This window comes from Nelusetta ayraudi, unplaced genomic scaffold (assembly GCF_046127955.1).
Source record: "Nelusetta ayraudi isolate G7.1 ecotype Tasmania unplaced genomic scaffold, CSIRO-AGI_Nayr_v1 ptg000008l, whole genome shotgun sequence".
NCBI lineage: Eukaryota > Metazoa > Chordata > Actinopteri > Tetraodontiformes > Monacanthidae > Nelusetta > Nelusetta ayraudi.
Window position 1 is genome coordinate 1,779,215 of NW_027466058.1, and position 15,662 is coordinate 1,794,876.

At 44.5% G+C, this 15,662-nt stretch overlaps 2 protein-coding genes and 1 non-coding gene across 6 annotated transcripts in view; 2 read left to right on the forward strand and 1 right to left on the reverse strand.

Annotated features, from left to right (window-relative positions):
- ldb1a (LIM domain binding 1a) overlaps positions 1-6,169 on the reverse strand; it is a 21,353-nt gene extending 15,184 nt beyond the window's left edge. Inside the window, exons 1-5 of one of the 4 annotated variants that reach the window (XM_076018602.1) lie at positions 6,050-6,169; positions 5,738-5,783; positions 4,173-4,229; positions 3,076-3,154; positions 272-372 (exon numbers count right to left, since the gene is read on the reverse strand). In XM_076018602.1, coding sequence (XP_075874717.1) covers positions 272-299 — 28 coding nt within the window. In that variant the 5' untranslated portion in view covers positions 300-372; positions 3,076-3,154; positions 4,173-4,229; positions 5,738-5,783; positions 6,050-6,169. Of the gene's footprint in view, positions 1-271; positions 373-3,075; positions 3,155-4,172; positions 4,230-5,737; positions 5,983-6,049 lie in introns of those variants that run through there. The other 3 variants (XM_076018604.1, XM_076018605.1, XM_076018601.1) reach the window with 3 other exon arrangements.
- On the forward strand, positions 6,092-15,171 carry pprc1 (PPARG related coactivator 1). The gene is made up of 14 exons (XM_076018596.1): positions 6,092-6,306; positions 8,155-8,250; positions 8,362-8,511; positions 8,710-8,790; positions 8,889-10,908; positions 11,090-11,143; positions 11,958-12,018; positions 12,232-12,299; positions 12,476-13,178; positions 13,267-13,467; positions 13,559-13,631; positions 13,728-13,849; positions 14,186-14,337; positions 14,628-15,171. The coding sequence occupies exons 1-14, from the start codon at positions 6,112-6,114 to the stop codon at positions 14,726-14,728; spliced, it is 4,077 nt and encodes a 1,358-aa protein (XP_075874711.1). The 5' UTR covers positions 6,092-6,111; the 3' UTR covers positions 14,729-15,171.
- On the forward strand, positions 13,958-14,097 carry LOC142883846 (small nucleolar RNA SNORA50). The gene has a single exon (XR_012926087.1). It is a non-coding gene; the product is annotated as a small nucleolar RNA SNORA50 (small nucleolar RNA).
- Positions 15,172-15,662: the final 491 nt, after the last annotated feature.

A 15,662-nucleotide genomic window follows, 5' to 3' on the forward strand; every position in this document is an offset into this window, starting at 1 on the left:
TGTTGAGTGTGTAGCATGGCCCCGGCCGACACACACACACACACACACACACACACACACACACACACACACACACACACACACACACACACACACACGTAAGCAAGCACGCACGCACGCACGCACACAAACACAGCTGGCCCTGGGCAGCTTTGCAGCACTTTTACATAAGTCATTGCTCTGACAGCAAGCCTGAGCGCACAGACAGAAGAAGAAGAAGGAAGGAAGGGAAGGCAAGAGGGGAGAGACAGAGAAAGAGCCGAGCACTCACCGGGACAAGCGCAACCTCCAACGGACATCTTCTCACATGTTGGGCTCTGCTTGGGGAGAAACGGCAACGCTCAGTCCACACGCCGCTCGCATGGGCTGGCTCTGAGGGGGGAGAACAACACAGGCGGACAGGAGGGAGGTGGAGAGATTAGAGGGAGTGGTACAAAGCGGGGCATGTACGCCACAACTACATTCCTCGCTCTCTGTCAGAGGCAGGAAGTTGGCAGCGGTGCGCACTGGAGCTGCATCATTAATGGGCATATTGCAACACAAGTGGGAGGGAAGACGAGAGGCGAATGAAATGGGACAAAAAAAGGGGGGGGGGCTTTATGGTATGTCAGATCTGTGTGTGTGTGTGTGTGTGTGTGTGTGTGTGTGTGTGTGTGTGTGTGTGTGTGCGAGTCAAGTGAAAGGGAGAATGCAGGAGGGAGGCAATTAAAGCAAAGGAGACAAAAAGGAGAAACACATCTGTGTGTGTGTGTGTGCGCGCAGCAATGATGCAGCGTCCATTTTTGCCTTGTGCTGCTGTGGGAGATAAACAGCCCAGAGGCACAGGGTCATTACTGCCAAACTCGCGCACACGCACACGCGCACATGCACACGCATCCCCCTGACAGATTTCCATCTCTCTTTCCGTCACCCCTCTCTCTCGCCACGTTCTCTCTCCCCTCTGTTTCTGCACCGCCAAGAAAAGACTGGTGTTAATCACTACAGACAGTATCGATTAAAAATGCAAAGCCCACCTGGAGCGCAGGGACACTGGCGGCCCACGGGAGGCAGGGCGAGCGTGCACGGGGCCGCGAGCGTGCGCGCAAACAGCGGCGGCTGCATGTAAACAGACTCGGCTGCAGACGGCTGAGCCTGCCCTACCTCTGCTTACACACCGTCCGAGGCGTCACGAGGTTGTGTTCATCTTTGGTCCCCGTCGATGTGACGTTAACCTTCAAGATTTGTCTTTTTTTTTGTTTTACATCACTGGTTTCGTCCACCTTTTGATCCCGTGTCCTGTCTTTTAGCCTCGGTGCGGCCTTCGAGCAAATAATCTCCTAACTTCACGCCCCACTTCACAAAATCATGAACACATAACTGAGGCCCATGAGCTAAAAGTCTACATTTGCATGTGATGCTGTCACACGGACACAAGGTGCCCAGCTGTTACAAAATGCAAAAGAAAAAGATTAAAAGATGAAGTTGAAGATGAAGTAAACAAAATGTTGCGTTTAAAAACTGGGTAATTAAATGGGCTTTCAGTTGCAATAAAACTACTGATACATTTTACAAAGGTAAATAAAAACATCCATACGATAAAAGGTCAATAAGGATATCGGTGAAATCTGCGTTTGGATAATTTGCTATCTTAAATGATAACGCGACTGAGTGGAGGGCTGAAAAAGCATGGAATGACAGTGCCATAAAGAGCCAATAGAAAAAATAAGTTGCAAAGCATCAATGTAATAATAAATAGATAAATATTTTGGCAATTGAGGCCAATAATGAAATTAACATACTGTAAACTGAATGAAGAAATGACAAAAATCACATGGAAATGTGTTTGGAACCGTTCAAAGAAAAGAAAACTGCATTTGGAAAACATCAAACGTGTGACAAATTCTACCGAGTGAGGGGTGCCGGAATGAAATAATCCCTGTTTATTTGTGTGCCTGTCACAAAATGCCTTCAAGTGAGTTAAACCCTTGTTCAACAAAGCTCTCTGCTGTCTGTGACTAAAAACAGTCACGCAGAAGAGAGGAGGGGAAAAAAAAAAAAAAAAAAACTATCTGCTTCTCGCTGAAACAAAAGCTGACACAACCCACACAGTCGGCGCTGGTAGAAACATCACAGCTAAATGTCACAGGCCCGGTGGGTCGTCTCCTCTTATATTCCCCCCCTTTACTAGTTTTCCTCTTGTCTTTTCATTTCCTCCCCGGCGCTTCTTTAGTCTCTTCCACTGTATTACATTTGTTCCTCTTTCACCCCCCCCACTGTGTCACGCTGCCACTCTTGTCACCCATCTACTCCCTTTTGCACCTTGGAGGTCACAATTCGCTTCGGTTTGACATTTACAGAGCTCTCTGCCACTAAGACGTGGCGAACTCTGAACAAAGGCAGACACTGGCAAACGCAGAGAGTGAGGCGGCCACGGCACTGCAGAGAGAGAGAGAGTGAGTGAGTGAGTGAGTGCGAGAGAGAGTGAGTGAGACAGAGGAGAACGGGCGCGAGAGGGAGGAAATAGATGATGGGTGCGCGAATGTGATTTGGGAAATGGCTTCTCTTTCCAGAAGCGATTAGGGCTTTGAAGCTGCGCACTTCATCTCCGATGGCACTGTCAGCCATCCTCCTCCTCCTCCTCCTCCTCCTCCTCTCGCTCTCCCTCGCAGATGCAGAGATGCAGTCCAGATGTACGCGCACATTGCTCAAAACAAGCGCCCTGCGAATGACAAACTTGCCCCCTTTCTGTTGTCCGTCTTTTTCTTTCTGCTGCGGGGACACAGCAGCAGCAAGCAGCAGCGGAGCAACATTCTGAGGCAAACAACAAACTCCCAGACCGATAAACTGCACAAAGTACGCGTCTCGTCACGCAAACCTGAAATACTTTGCTCACATGCAGGGACAAGAATCATGACATCCCCAGCTGCACTAGTTATCTCAGGTGAGTTCATGCAATTAGTGTCTTAATCTCACAGTCTTTTGTCTTGCAACTGTTCTGCGCCTCCTTCTTCCCCCTCTCTTTTAGATATTTCCACCCACTCACTTCTGTCTGTCTCAGTCGAACACTCTGAAAGATCTCACCGTCTCAAAGCTTACCTTTTGTCTTCCCTCTGCGCGCGAGCTCGCTGGAAAAACAAAGTCTGCCCGGGTCAGCCAACCACACGGAGGAAAGCAACTGCGCAAACACAGAGTGAGAGGGGGAGAGAGAGGCAGAGAGAGAGGGAGAGAGTGATGAGCAGATGCAGATAAGGGCCACAAGCGCACGGGGATCTGCGTGGAAATTAGACGATGAGGAGGAGGAGGAGGCGGAGGAGGAGGAGGAATGGCGGTGGACGAGGGGAAGAGGGGGGCACCTCTCGGCTGCACTGGTATGAATATGACGCAGAGGCAGCAGCCAGAGCCACTTCCCCTCGCCTCACTCCTCTCCAGCCCCATCCCTCCATACCCGCCAAGAGAGAGGAGAGAGGGCACTGTATCCATGGCAACGGCAGAGCAGCGGTAGGTAGCACTTAGGGAAGTGTGTCTGAGACGCACACTGTGGCGTGTTCCACTCTCTGTCTCTGCCTCCGTCTCGCTCGCGCACACAAGCGAGCCCGCTTGCGAGTCTGGCGGCTGCGACAGACGCGCGGCGCGCACCCCCGCCGTCCGCAGCGGGAGGAGACGTGACAGGGCAGGTCATGATGAGCAGAGTGTTTTTTGGCCACCTGTGTCTGAGGCTACTTTAGGGAACGGGCGCAGATGAAGCAAAGGTCAATTAAGCTATAAATGTGAAAGAACAGCAGCTGGCTGACAGCATCAGATAAATGGATATTGATTCCTTAATGCAGGGTGTATGCAAAACCCTTGTAAAGGATTATTTTCCACCAGCATCAACAGTGATTTACAACTTCTGTCATAACTACCACTAGATAATACTTAAAAAAAAAACATTATGGAAAAGATACTGGGGAAATTACTGGTTGTGTGTGGAGCGTTCAATGCATTTCAGCACCAGCTCATTTTTATGCATGCGTTAAATACTGTGAGAATTAATAAAAGCCTTTGGTTCTCAAAGGAGATTCCTGTTGAAATGAAATGCAGCAAATGACAAAATTGATCAGTGAGTCTCATAATTGTTGCCTGAGGGGATTCTGGATTCAAGCCAGAATATAGAGCACAGAGACAGAAAACTCATCTGCAGGTTGGTCTCTAACCTGGTGGGCGTGCTCCCCTGGTTTGTCTTTCTTCCACAGCTCAACAACTGGCTGTATCTGTCAGAATTAAAACACAGTGTATTAGGACTGGCCACCAATGGGATTACATTAAAAAGGAAACACATAATTTAAACCTTTTGGGGACAAACCAGACAAATGTCAATGAACTAAATGTGTAAATAGCTGCAAATGATTTTTTTTTCCTTCTTTTAATCTTGATACAATGTTTGACTTCCACCGTTTTCTCTTGTGTTAAAATAAGTTATTTTTTTCTTTTGAGTATAACGAAATGAGGGCTCACTCAAGTTGAACTAAATACTGCCCCCTGGGGACAAACATCAGTATACAAGAACATATATCAGTGATACCAATAAAGCAAAGAGATGAAATGAGTAAAGCCTTTTGACGTTAGATATGCTTCAATATTCTGTTGGGTTTTTTTTTTTAATTAATTAAATGCAACATGGCAACTGTTCAAAAATATTTAAATGTATAAAATCTAATGTTACACAAAACAGGCATGAGAAACTTCACTATGCTTTCATTTCAATTTGGTAAATGTAGTTTAATTTTGGCGGTCCAAGAGGGCTGTTCAAATCTATGACTTGAAATCAGATATGCAACTAGAACTTCACAACTGGGTCATCCAAACCAAGAAAGCTTATGCTGTCTTCAAACACACTAATTGTTAGGTCTGTTTTTAATCTGCTGCAAAGAAACAACTAATTCACTTCACTAATGGTCACATATTTAAGCATGTGAAAACAGTATTTTACATTTGACCCACCACTCTAGAGAGCAGTGAGCAATAGGTTCTTCATTACTGCAGAGCCATTTCCTTTATGTCACCATAAACTTCAGAAATGCCTGAGAAAATTGGGATAAAAAGCTGAATATCATTAAATTCCGTCCTGTTCCTTACAGTTTTTCCCCAGGGTTGGGTTGGGGGCAAGCTCCTGGAAGAGACAGATGTGCGCTACAGGTTTTGCACTTTGTTCTCCATGTTGAAAACAGTACTGGAATATTTAAGGACTGTGTCACAAACAGCACACAAGAGAACACTGAATTGAAAATAGAAAAAACAACAACCTTGAGCATTTACATTTCCAGCTTTCATCTCTACCCCCAGTGACTTCAACAGAATTTCAGCAGAGGCAAGCTTTTTTTCAACTGATTGCGTTGCGCAGGAGGAAAAACAGGTGTGCTCGATAACAGTGTCAGCACTCAGAGCTGCATCTAGTTGCCAGCTATCTGTGACAATGACCAAGCATTAGCAGGACCATCAGTGATGGACAGCAATCAATGCAGCTGCGTGTTTCCTGCTGGGCACATCAGAAATTTATATGGTGTAATCATCACTCTCACACTAAAATATTCAGTTTTACATTATGATTATGCATAAATGAAAGCACCAGACTACAGTCAATCATTATTTGAGTTCACTATGAAGGGATTTAGTGTGTGTGTGTGTGTGTGTGTGTGTGTGTGTGTGTGTGTGTCTGTCTGTACACACACACATACAGAGAGAGAGAATAATCACATCACCAAGGAAACTGTCTGATTACCTGGTTAAAGTTGTGTCAATTGTTTTGTTTGTTGCTTGGAGGTTGGCTGAGAAGAGAGCATAAGAGAGGAACACCGGGCAGGCACATTAGAGTCAGACCAACTTCACCTATTCCTGGGTTAATAGTTTGTCTGCAGTTGCAAATAACTTTGTTAATTTATAAAACACCGACGATGAATACGGGTAAGGGCAAAGGTGAAATGCGTATAGACACTTGTGTGCTTTCTATTAGTACAAAGTTTATTTTTGCAGCAGAGAATTCCGAAGCAACACATCACCGGATATAGTCAACCACGAGGAAAACAAAACTTACGGAAGAAACGTGGTGGCCTGACCCCTGAACCCGGACGTCACTCTGCGTCATTTTTGCCGGGAATGATGGACCACGTGTCCTTTGCCGGCTGGGAGCCTCGTCCAATCAGCTACTCATTACTTTTCATTCGGAAAGTCGACGGAGCAGCCGCGGAGGGAGGGGGGTACACTTTCAAGATGGCGGCGCGGTGGAGAGTCGGCGAGGAGACTTTAACTGCGTGCAGTATGGATTTTTTCGCAATGGATACACTAGACGAGGTAAACAACTTATTCTCTACTCACCCCCCTGTCCTCTACTTTGATTGTTAGAAGTTTCGCGAGGGTTTCGTGGAGCACGAAGGAGCCGGTGTTTGAGAGAGCTGGATATTCCGGTTGGGAAAAGTGACACGTGGATGCAGATGTAGAATCGCTTGTTAAAGTTACACGCATTCAAACATTTCAAATGTCCGTGGGCCTGGTAACACGTCTGTGTTCGGAATTTTGATTCCCGTGTTAGGTTTTATTGTGAGTGTTCTGGCAGTTTGCAAACTGTGTGATAATATGGCATAATAGCATGTTCACTTTTTTTTAAAAAATTTTACTTCGACTCACGTTTCCTTCCTTGTCTAAGAAACTATATTCAGAACAACCGAAGTGACAGTTGCGTTTTTCATTAGATATTAACCTGAAATGTCTCCTCGGCTCATAATTAACGGCGCAAATGCTCCTTTAAAGGTCTATTTTTGTGTTAAATTGCAATAGTTCATTGTGTCCTGTTGGTCGGAAGTTTCATCTGCACGTGTCAACAAACGCAACAAAAGCCAGCTAACTCTGTCACGGTGCCATGCTGTCTGTCAACATTTTCTCTTAAATTTTGGTTATTTTGTGCATTATGTAATTTTTCTCCCCTCGTGATGCGCGTTGCAGGCTTCGTGCCAACACACTGCAGTAGTAATGTCGCGTCGGCGGTCCTACACATAGGCCACTTATGTGTTACAATACTCACAATGGAATCAATATTACATGCGCGTAATTATCTGTATAGACGATGTACTGCCCGGTATGTGTTCATTCAAACCTTACATGTATACCCACATGTGCTTGAATGGGCGAGATCACGTGTCGGCTTCCGTTGCACATGCGTAGCAGGAATGATTGACTAAGCTAGTCGCCCTTTCGCTAGATCAACACGTCAATTCACATATTTTATGTGATCTATGCATGAAAAGTATTTGAACGGTCGTTGAAAGATTTGACTCTTATTAGATGCGCATCTATGAGTGAGATGCTGAAACGAGCGTCCCCGGTCTGGTTTGTTGTAGTGCAACACGTGGTGGTAGTCGCCACCCTCTGGACGGGGTGCGGCGAGGAACAAACATGTCTGCGCGCAGTGTATGCATGTGTAGTTAGAAACACGTGGGGCTATATAGCTTTTATGCTACAGTTTTTGACTAGAACTCAAGCTGTTGCTAGTCGTCTATCTTTTTAAGGGGACCATGTGTGGCAGACATTGCGCAGTTACGACATTACACCCGATTAAATCTGAAGAAATCAAATCTAACTCGTATCATTTATTGGTTGTGGCTGAGTTTTTTTTTCCCTGGCTGGATTCATTTGAACCTTTTTTTTTTTTTAAACTTAGTTTCCATTATTACTTAAACACTATTTATGGGCAGTTTTCACCTCTACCCTGAAAAGCTTTGATTTTGGGTTGGTTTGGAAGCTGTCAGTACTTTTGGCAGTTTATTACTCGCCTGCATTCCTACAAGTCCATGTTGTTTTTGTTTTTGTCTTTGTCTGTTTATTGCAGATAGTGAACATTGGCAATTGTTCTTTTCATTCTAATGCAGAAACCTAAAACATGTACTGTCCCTGGCTTTCTGGGTTTTTTGTTTGTTTGTATTTTTCCAGACTAATTTGAGTAATCATTCTCAAAGCTCCTTTCTCCACAAAGGAAGTTTAACATTTTAGCAGCACATCCCTAAAACTGACAAGACTTTAATTTTAGATTGCACTTTCTCTTGGAAATAATAACAAATCCAATTTAACATTACAAAGATGTTGTAAAGATTAAGTTAGATTTTTAATTTTTAAAATGTTTTTGACTAACACGTCTTTCCCCTCTAGAACACTGCGCTGACCTCAGAAGAACCTTTGGAGGCTCTTCAAAGCTGTTTAGACCCCTCAATTCTTTCAATATTTGAGGACACGCCAAACACGGAGGCAAGACTAATTTCACCATAAGTTGTTGCACTTTTTAGTCTATCCACCATGCCTTGGCAGTGAAGCGAAGTTGATTTTTCTTCCTAACATTATTTGGATGATTTTATTCAGACAAAGGTACTGGACGATGAGAACGAAGCCACGCTGCTTACTGCCCTAACAGAAATTCTGGACAACGTGGATGATGAAAACCTGTCCCCCTTTGACACACTGCCTGACTCAGACCTGCTGTCAGGTCAGAAGGGCAGAGAAAACTCTCCGGTTAGTGTCTCAGCTGTCCTACATTGCTCCAACAATCTCCTTTGCTCTCACCAAGCCCTGATTTGGTTGCAAACATGTGGCAGACGGTGAAGGGGGGAGTGGAAGGAAAATATGCATAACTCAACAAGGATGTAAAAGTGCTTCATATGTTAACTTTAAAAGGTTATCATTTTACTTACTGTTTGTTTGTGTCTCCAGCTTAGGAGACTGCTGTGTTTGTCCCGCTCTCCTCCAGAAAAAGACACAGCAAGTATTGCAAGACCTTCATTTACTGGAAAGGTACCTTGTTTTATTTGTATATGTGATGATGCAGGTTTTAAACCAGAGACAGAATTCCGTACTTATCTGGATTTTTATTTCTCCTCGTCTGCACCCAGAATCTCCCCAGGAAACAAGCAGACTCCCGTCAGAGAAGTGATGGGGAGGAAGAAGAGGATCGGTCCCTCACACTGAGCCCAGTGGGGCATGATTCTTCTCCTCAAAATAACATGCTTGACTGGGAAGGTTTGGCGCTCCCATTTCCTGTCACCTATGAGCAGGAGGATGAAAATTGTGTTTCCGTTAGCCTTGGGGATTTGGTTAGGCACATACACCCCTACTGTATGGCCATTTGTGTGGAAAATGAGGAGGGTGAACAGATTCTACCAGAAGGAGGCATCTTACTTGAAGTTGTGGACCAGGGTGAAAATGGAGAACCCATTCTGGCCATTCCAGACATGGATCTTCCTGTCTCTCTGCCACACAATGAGCCAAAGCATCAAGATGACACAGATGATCTAGGCTCTGACAGTTCAGAGCATATAGTTGTTGATGATGATGAAGATATAACCTTCAGTGCTGCTCCCTTGTCCATGATTTCAGCTCCTACAACATCTTCAGATAAAAAAGATGAGATGATCATCAAAAGACAGAAGGATGACAGAAAGGAGAAAAGTCCCAGTCGGAGACGAAAGAAAAAGAAATCCAAGGAACTGTGTCTTCCTAAAACTGTTGAAGGAAGGGTCCTGAGGAGTGGCACTTCAAAAAAAGCAATCCAGGAATTGCCTAAAAAGCCTAAAAGAAAGTCTCTCAAAGATGAGAAAAGGCACAAAATCTCAGCAGTGCCTTCTGTCTCAGCTCAATCTTTGTCTGGTATAAATGCTATCAAAGCAGACCCATGCCAAAAGAAAACGCATGCTGAAATCACCACTACAGCACAATCGCCTGAAACAAATGGGAGCGTCACCTCATCAGTGTCATTTAAAGAGGAAACGGCCTCTGCAAAAGCTGTCTCTAATGACAGTCAGCGCAGTTGTTCTCCCGCAGTAGTAAGCTCCCAACAACCTGGTGTGAACGCTAAACACCCAGCCCCTGAGAATGTGGAAGATTCAACAGCAACACCCTCAGCTGTCCTGCTCCAAGTGTCTTCACAGAGTGCCACAGCTGCTGCTAATCCCATGACACTACCTGTTAGTGAGGATCTCCCCCCTGTGGCCTCTGCAGCGCCGGAGCCCAAGCCCAAATCACTCAGTCTAGCTGAATACCGACGGCTTAGACAGCAGAAAAAGCCAGCTCCAGTGGAGAATCAGGATGCCAACAACAGCTCAAAGTGGCCTAGCCTGCCCGAGCTTCCCAAAGAACTTCCCCCTATCCCCTGCCTACCTGACCCCATCGCAAAGGATCCACGGCGTCCCGTCTCCCAGCCAGCAAAAAAAGAAGTGGATGAGGCCAAAACTGCCTGGCAACCAAGAGGACGATGTGCCCCACCAACCCCAGAGGCACTCCTGGTGCCTCCAGCCTACATGGTTTCCTCATCCAGTAGGGTTTCAACTGCTTCTACTGTTCAGAAACCCCAACAAACACACAAACCTGTAACGCCTTCTGTACCTCAAACACACCAAATCCCTGCCCCCAATACAGAGAAGAATTTAAGTGTTGAGCACACCTCTGCAGTACCTAATGAATCCCATGGCAATGATTCTGCAGCTTCAGCTCATCCTGAAACACCCCTCTTGACATCTTCAAGCGGGAATTGTTCCACGGCACTTTCAGACGTAAATGCTGGACGTTCCAAATCTGTAGTGCCCCTTGCTACCGGCTTAAACACCACTACAGAGGCCACCAAAAAAAATGCTGCTCCAATGTCTGCTCCCAGTGCCTCTCAGAAGAACTCTGTTTACACGGTGATGCCTGAGGTGAAAGCCCCTACATTGGTTGACAACCCAATTTCATCAGAAGGCAAGTCCCCCAAAGCCATTGATACTGGAGTAGCAAGTGTACCTCATCCCTCGAAGACCAAGCATCTAAAAATGGAACCTGACTTGATGGCAATGAAAGGGAAACCCACTACAGAAGTAAAGCTCGAAAGAGCTAAGAGCCCCACTCAGGAACTGATTGAGGCCTTCACCAGTGAAATAGGTGAGTGACTTGAAATATTGTCTTTTAAAATTTTAATTTTAAATTTCAATTGATGGTTTTGCCATTTACTGTTTTTCTTACCACTTTATGAGCATGCATGCTCTGTCATCATTCCCTCTGCAAGTAATGTTTGAAAATGCTAAAATCAATTTATCACTGCAATCCAATGTGTTCTTTGTAGGTATTGAAGCTGCTGATCTTACCAGTTTGTTGGAACAATTTGAGGAAACGCAAGGTAATCATTAAACGCTTGGGAAGAAGAGGGGTAATGTCCATTACATGCTAGGCAATCTATTTTTAGTTTTTGGAAAGGGGTTGTTTGTCATGCCAGGAGTTTAGTGGGTCAGACTGTGTAATAAGATGCTGAATGTAGTCCTGTCTGTCAGGTTTGGTGTTTCCTAATGGCTGGACCTGACATAAGGCATGTGCCATCTTTGTTTTGTGGACGACTAATTAAAACATTTCACAGGGTAGCAAAGGCTTATTTAAACTGTCTTAATTTTAACTCAATATTACAAGGAATAACATGACCAACAGCATGTCTAAGGCCACTTTAGGGTCATAATTTTTTGAACCAAGTATTTTTAATTAAAATAAAAACATTGCAAAATGGCAATATTTCCCTTTTCAGTGTGGGTACCTTCTCTTGGTAAATGGCCGCTGCAGGGGGCAAAGACGCTCCTTTGTGCTTCCGTCTGCTCTGCTGTTGGAATTTTGCCCTGTTCGCAAATCCATTTAACTCTCGGCCTGCCGTTTTGTTTGGGTGAATGAACAAGCCCCTGACAAGCTGCTGCACGCGCCATTACTCCCGCCAGAGGACTTTGTATTGAGCTATCATACAGTTGACCATGTGGCAAATACACGTCCTTGACCTCTGCATAATTCCCATCATGTAAAATGGTGCACTAGGTTTTCATGCGTAGTATCTGTAGGATGCAAATACAGTTAATGTGTTAACTGTAGTTGATTTAAACGATTGCATGTTTGTTTTTGTCGAGTTGCTTGGGTTTCTGACGATGCATATATTTCCCTGTGCCTTCTCTTTTTAGCCAAAGAGGAAAAATGTGTGCCGGAGGTCTCTGGTAGAGCAGCAGCTGTAGGAAACTCTAGGTGAGTTACCCTACAGCTCCCATGCTGCTCTGAGTGATGGTGCTGTAGTTTCTGGGACAGTGGTCCCTTTTTTGTGTGTGCAGGTGACACACTTTTTGCCAAGACCTACCGCAAACTCTCCTTTTCGTGTGGCCATAGTGGGCCTCTCAACAATCCATCTATGATTGCCTCTTCCGTGTATTTTATTTTAGTTTGTGCTTTTATTTTTTGCAGCGCTGGCCCGGCTCCAGAAAGAAATGTTGTTAAGCGTGTTATAGCTAATGACTTCACAAGTACTGCAGGTAACTCATCATTTTCACTCAGAATTTAAAATTGGATCATAAAGTAAATTCAGATCATAGTTGTCACAGTATAATAGTTGATATATATGGCTGTGTTAAACAGGACATTATTCTCCTACCTTCAACAGTGATTGTCAGCTGGTTTATAACTGATTTATGTACCTTTTCCTGTGCAGCTCTGACTCCCCCAGCAACTCCTCCTCATCAAATGTGGAAACCCCTGGCCCCTGTCGCCTTAATGGGAAAAAGCAAGACTGCTGAGGCCTCAAAGACGAGCCCCTCAAAGATTATTCAGATAGAGCCGCGGCCCCTACTATCATGTAGGTACCGCAGCAGACCCACCCCGACTGCTGCCACTGTTGCCCCAGAGGTGGTCTGCATGGACCATGACTATTGCCTGCCCAACAAAGGCACAGAAGATGTAGGCAAGCGCTGGAATGTCAAACAACAACCCTCTATCACTATCAAACCCATAAAGCCCAACACGACCACTACACAAACACGTCTTACTGCTCCTACCATGTCTGCCCGACCCACCGCAGTTGCCACGTTTACAACCAAAGCACAAGAGGTCCAGTTGACAGAGGTTTTGGATCACAGGACTGATGGAATGGAAAGGAGCTCTGTTTTAGAAACTCCAGAAGCTTCACCGGCTCACGAGGAGACTGTTCAGGAACAAAGCCCCAAGCCAGGGCCCCTCGGCAGGTCCTACCGTCGACATGCAGCTTCCAGCTCACCCAGTCTGAGATCTAGTCCTAAGGAGGAAAACAGAGGACGGCCTAGGAAGAGATTCCACCGCTCTCCAAGCCCCGTGTCCAGCAGTTCCGACTCTCATTCCTCTAGATCTCGGTCCAGATCTCAGTCTCCACCCAAGAAAAGGTTGGAATCGGAACGCTAACATATAGATCTGAGCTAATCTGTTCTATTTTTTCCTCCTCCTCATTCATGATATTCTTTTCCCCACCAGATATCAGCCCAGTCGCTCAAGAAGTAGATCCAGCTCCTCATCCCGTTCCTATCGGTCCTCCTCCTCTGTCTCCTGCTCTCCTCTAAGGAGGAGAAGGTACTCCTACTCTTCCTCTCGCTCTGGCTCTTGGAGTCGCTCACGGTCACGTTCCCCGTCGCCTGAGAGACGACCTCAGTGGAACACGAGCAGGAGATTGCCCAGGTAACCGCCTCGATATAAACCATGTCTCTGCATTTTAACTTTGTTTTAACAAAAACTATGGCTATAACCATCTGTCTTTTTCCCTTCTCAGACCCTCATGCAGGCCAAGCTACGGTCAATCTCCAAGGATGAATTTGGAAATGAAATCCAAGGAGAAAGCCATTGTAAGTCAGGGGGGAGGGGCTCTGGTGTATAAAGTAAATAAAGGAATTTTTACAATGTAAATAAAATTATCTAATGGTCTTGTCTTTATCTTGCAGGAGGAGCGCCGTGTTGTTTATGTTGGTCGCATTCGTGGAACAATGACCCAAAAAGAACTTAAAGAGCGGTTCTCCCTATTTGGTGAGATTGAAGACTGCACCCTGCACTTTAGGGATCATGGGTAGGTTCCAAAACCGCATGTCTGCAGGTGTACTCATGTTTATTTGTGATTGTTAAACAAGTGATTGTTTGACTCCTGAAACTTCAATGGCGTGGCGATGTGAGTAGACTGCACTGTCTTTGAACCTCATTGGTCTTGTCCATGACCTCTTAGGCCAAGCTACAGTGCTAAAGTGAACTGAGGCTTGTTCATAACTGGAGCCTCCTGGCAACATTACCAGGTCGCTCTTTTTAATGCAAGTCACAACTTGGATCTAGATGTAAGGCCTGTTTGTCCTCTGAAACCACTTAACACAGAAATAAATACAACTTTTTTTTTTCTCCATACCTGTCACAGGGATCACTATGGGTTTGTGACTTTTTACGACACCAAGGATGCTTTCACAGCCATCGAGAATGGAAGCAAGCTGCGCAAACCTGATGAGCTGCCGTTTGATCTCTGTTTTGGTGGACGAAGGCAGTTCTGCCAGGCCAGCTACGCTGATCTGGGTAAGAAACCAAGTCGTACTTGTTTTTAACGTTTGAAGAGTAAAGATTGTCAAATGCCTTTATTTCACATAGTGTGAAATGTACACTTTTATAATGCAATAAAACATTTAAGCAATAGCTCTATGCTATCCTAGTTTGAGATTTTTTGAGCATTTGGCCTGTTTGGTGTCACATTTTGGTACAGTTTGCGAGTTATTTTTGTATTCTGGATCCATAAAGCTTGGAGCATGACATTGTGCAATCTCTGTTATTTATTTGGCAAAATTGTAACCATGTTGTTCTATTTTCAGATTCAAATAGAGAGTACGAACCTACACCTGCAAGAAGCAAGTTAAATGCACTAGACTTTGACACTTTACTGAGGCAGGCCCAGCAGCAACTGAAGAGGTAACGTAAGGCCTGCGACAGGAAGCAGCTGACCCTTACCTCAGAGCCAACCACTGGCTCCTCAACGGCAACACTGTCTTTACATTTAAGTTGTTGCATTTTGTTTGCTTTTTGTTTTATGATTTTTTTTTTATTTTGGTTCTGCAAGCTAACACCTTCTATTGAAGTGAAGATTTGTAATGAAATAATTAAAAGGAAAAAAAATGGAATAAGTAAAATAATTTTTTTATTTAAATGTAAAATCAAATTTAAAATGTATGGAGAGAAACATTTTAAAGGTGGAATGAACTCCAAAATAATGGAGGTGGTCAAGATTTGAATGTAGTTCAGACCTGAATAAAAAGAACTTGAAAACCTCTGCTGTTCTTTCTTTCATTTTACTTTTCTCACTGCTGGCTGTGTTTTAAAACGTAACACATCAAAGGCAAATGCACATTCAGATAAGTCCGGAAATGATCAAATGATCCACAGAAATGGGTATTCATAAAGAAATGTAAGGAATGCATAAAGTTTAGTGAGGTTGATTTGGTCCAAATATATAAAATGTATTCATATAATTATTTTAGTGTCATGGGATATCGGGATAAGAACATGCCATCATATTTTAGAAGGTTCACAGAATGCCTGTTGATTGTAACAACGAAGACCCCAAAAATGACTTGGAAAGAGGAAAACTTATCATTTACCTATGTTTCTTCTGCTGCTGTGACAAGGCAAAACGCCAGAAACGTTATAAAATAAAATAACCTCCCCCTCTGAACTCCAAGACTGAAGATTCTATTTTTTAGCATCTGCAACTCCGATTAAGATTTGTAGTTCAAAACAAAGCACATGTGTTTTGCTGACACAGGATACACACAAACTGGGGTCACAACAAGAGAGGCTCCTCCCCTCTGACTGCCTTCTGAATATGGACTGGAATTCTAAACAGGTAAAAA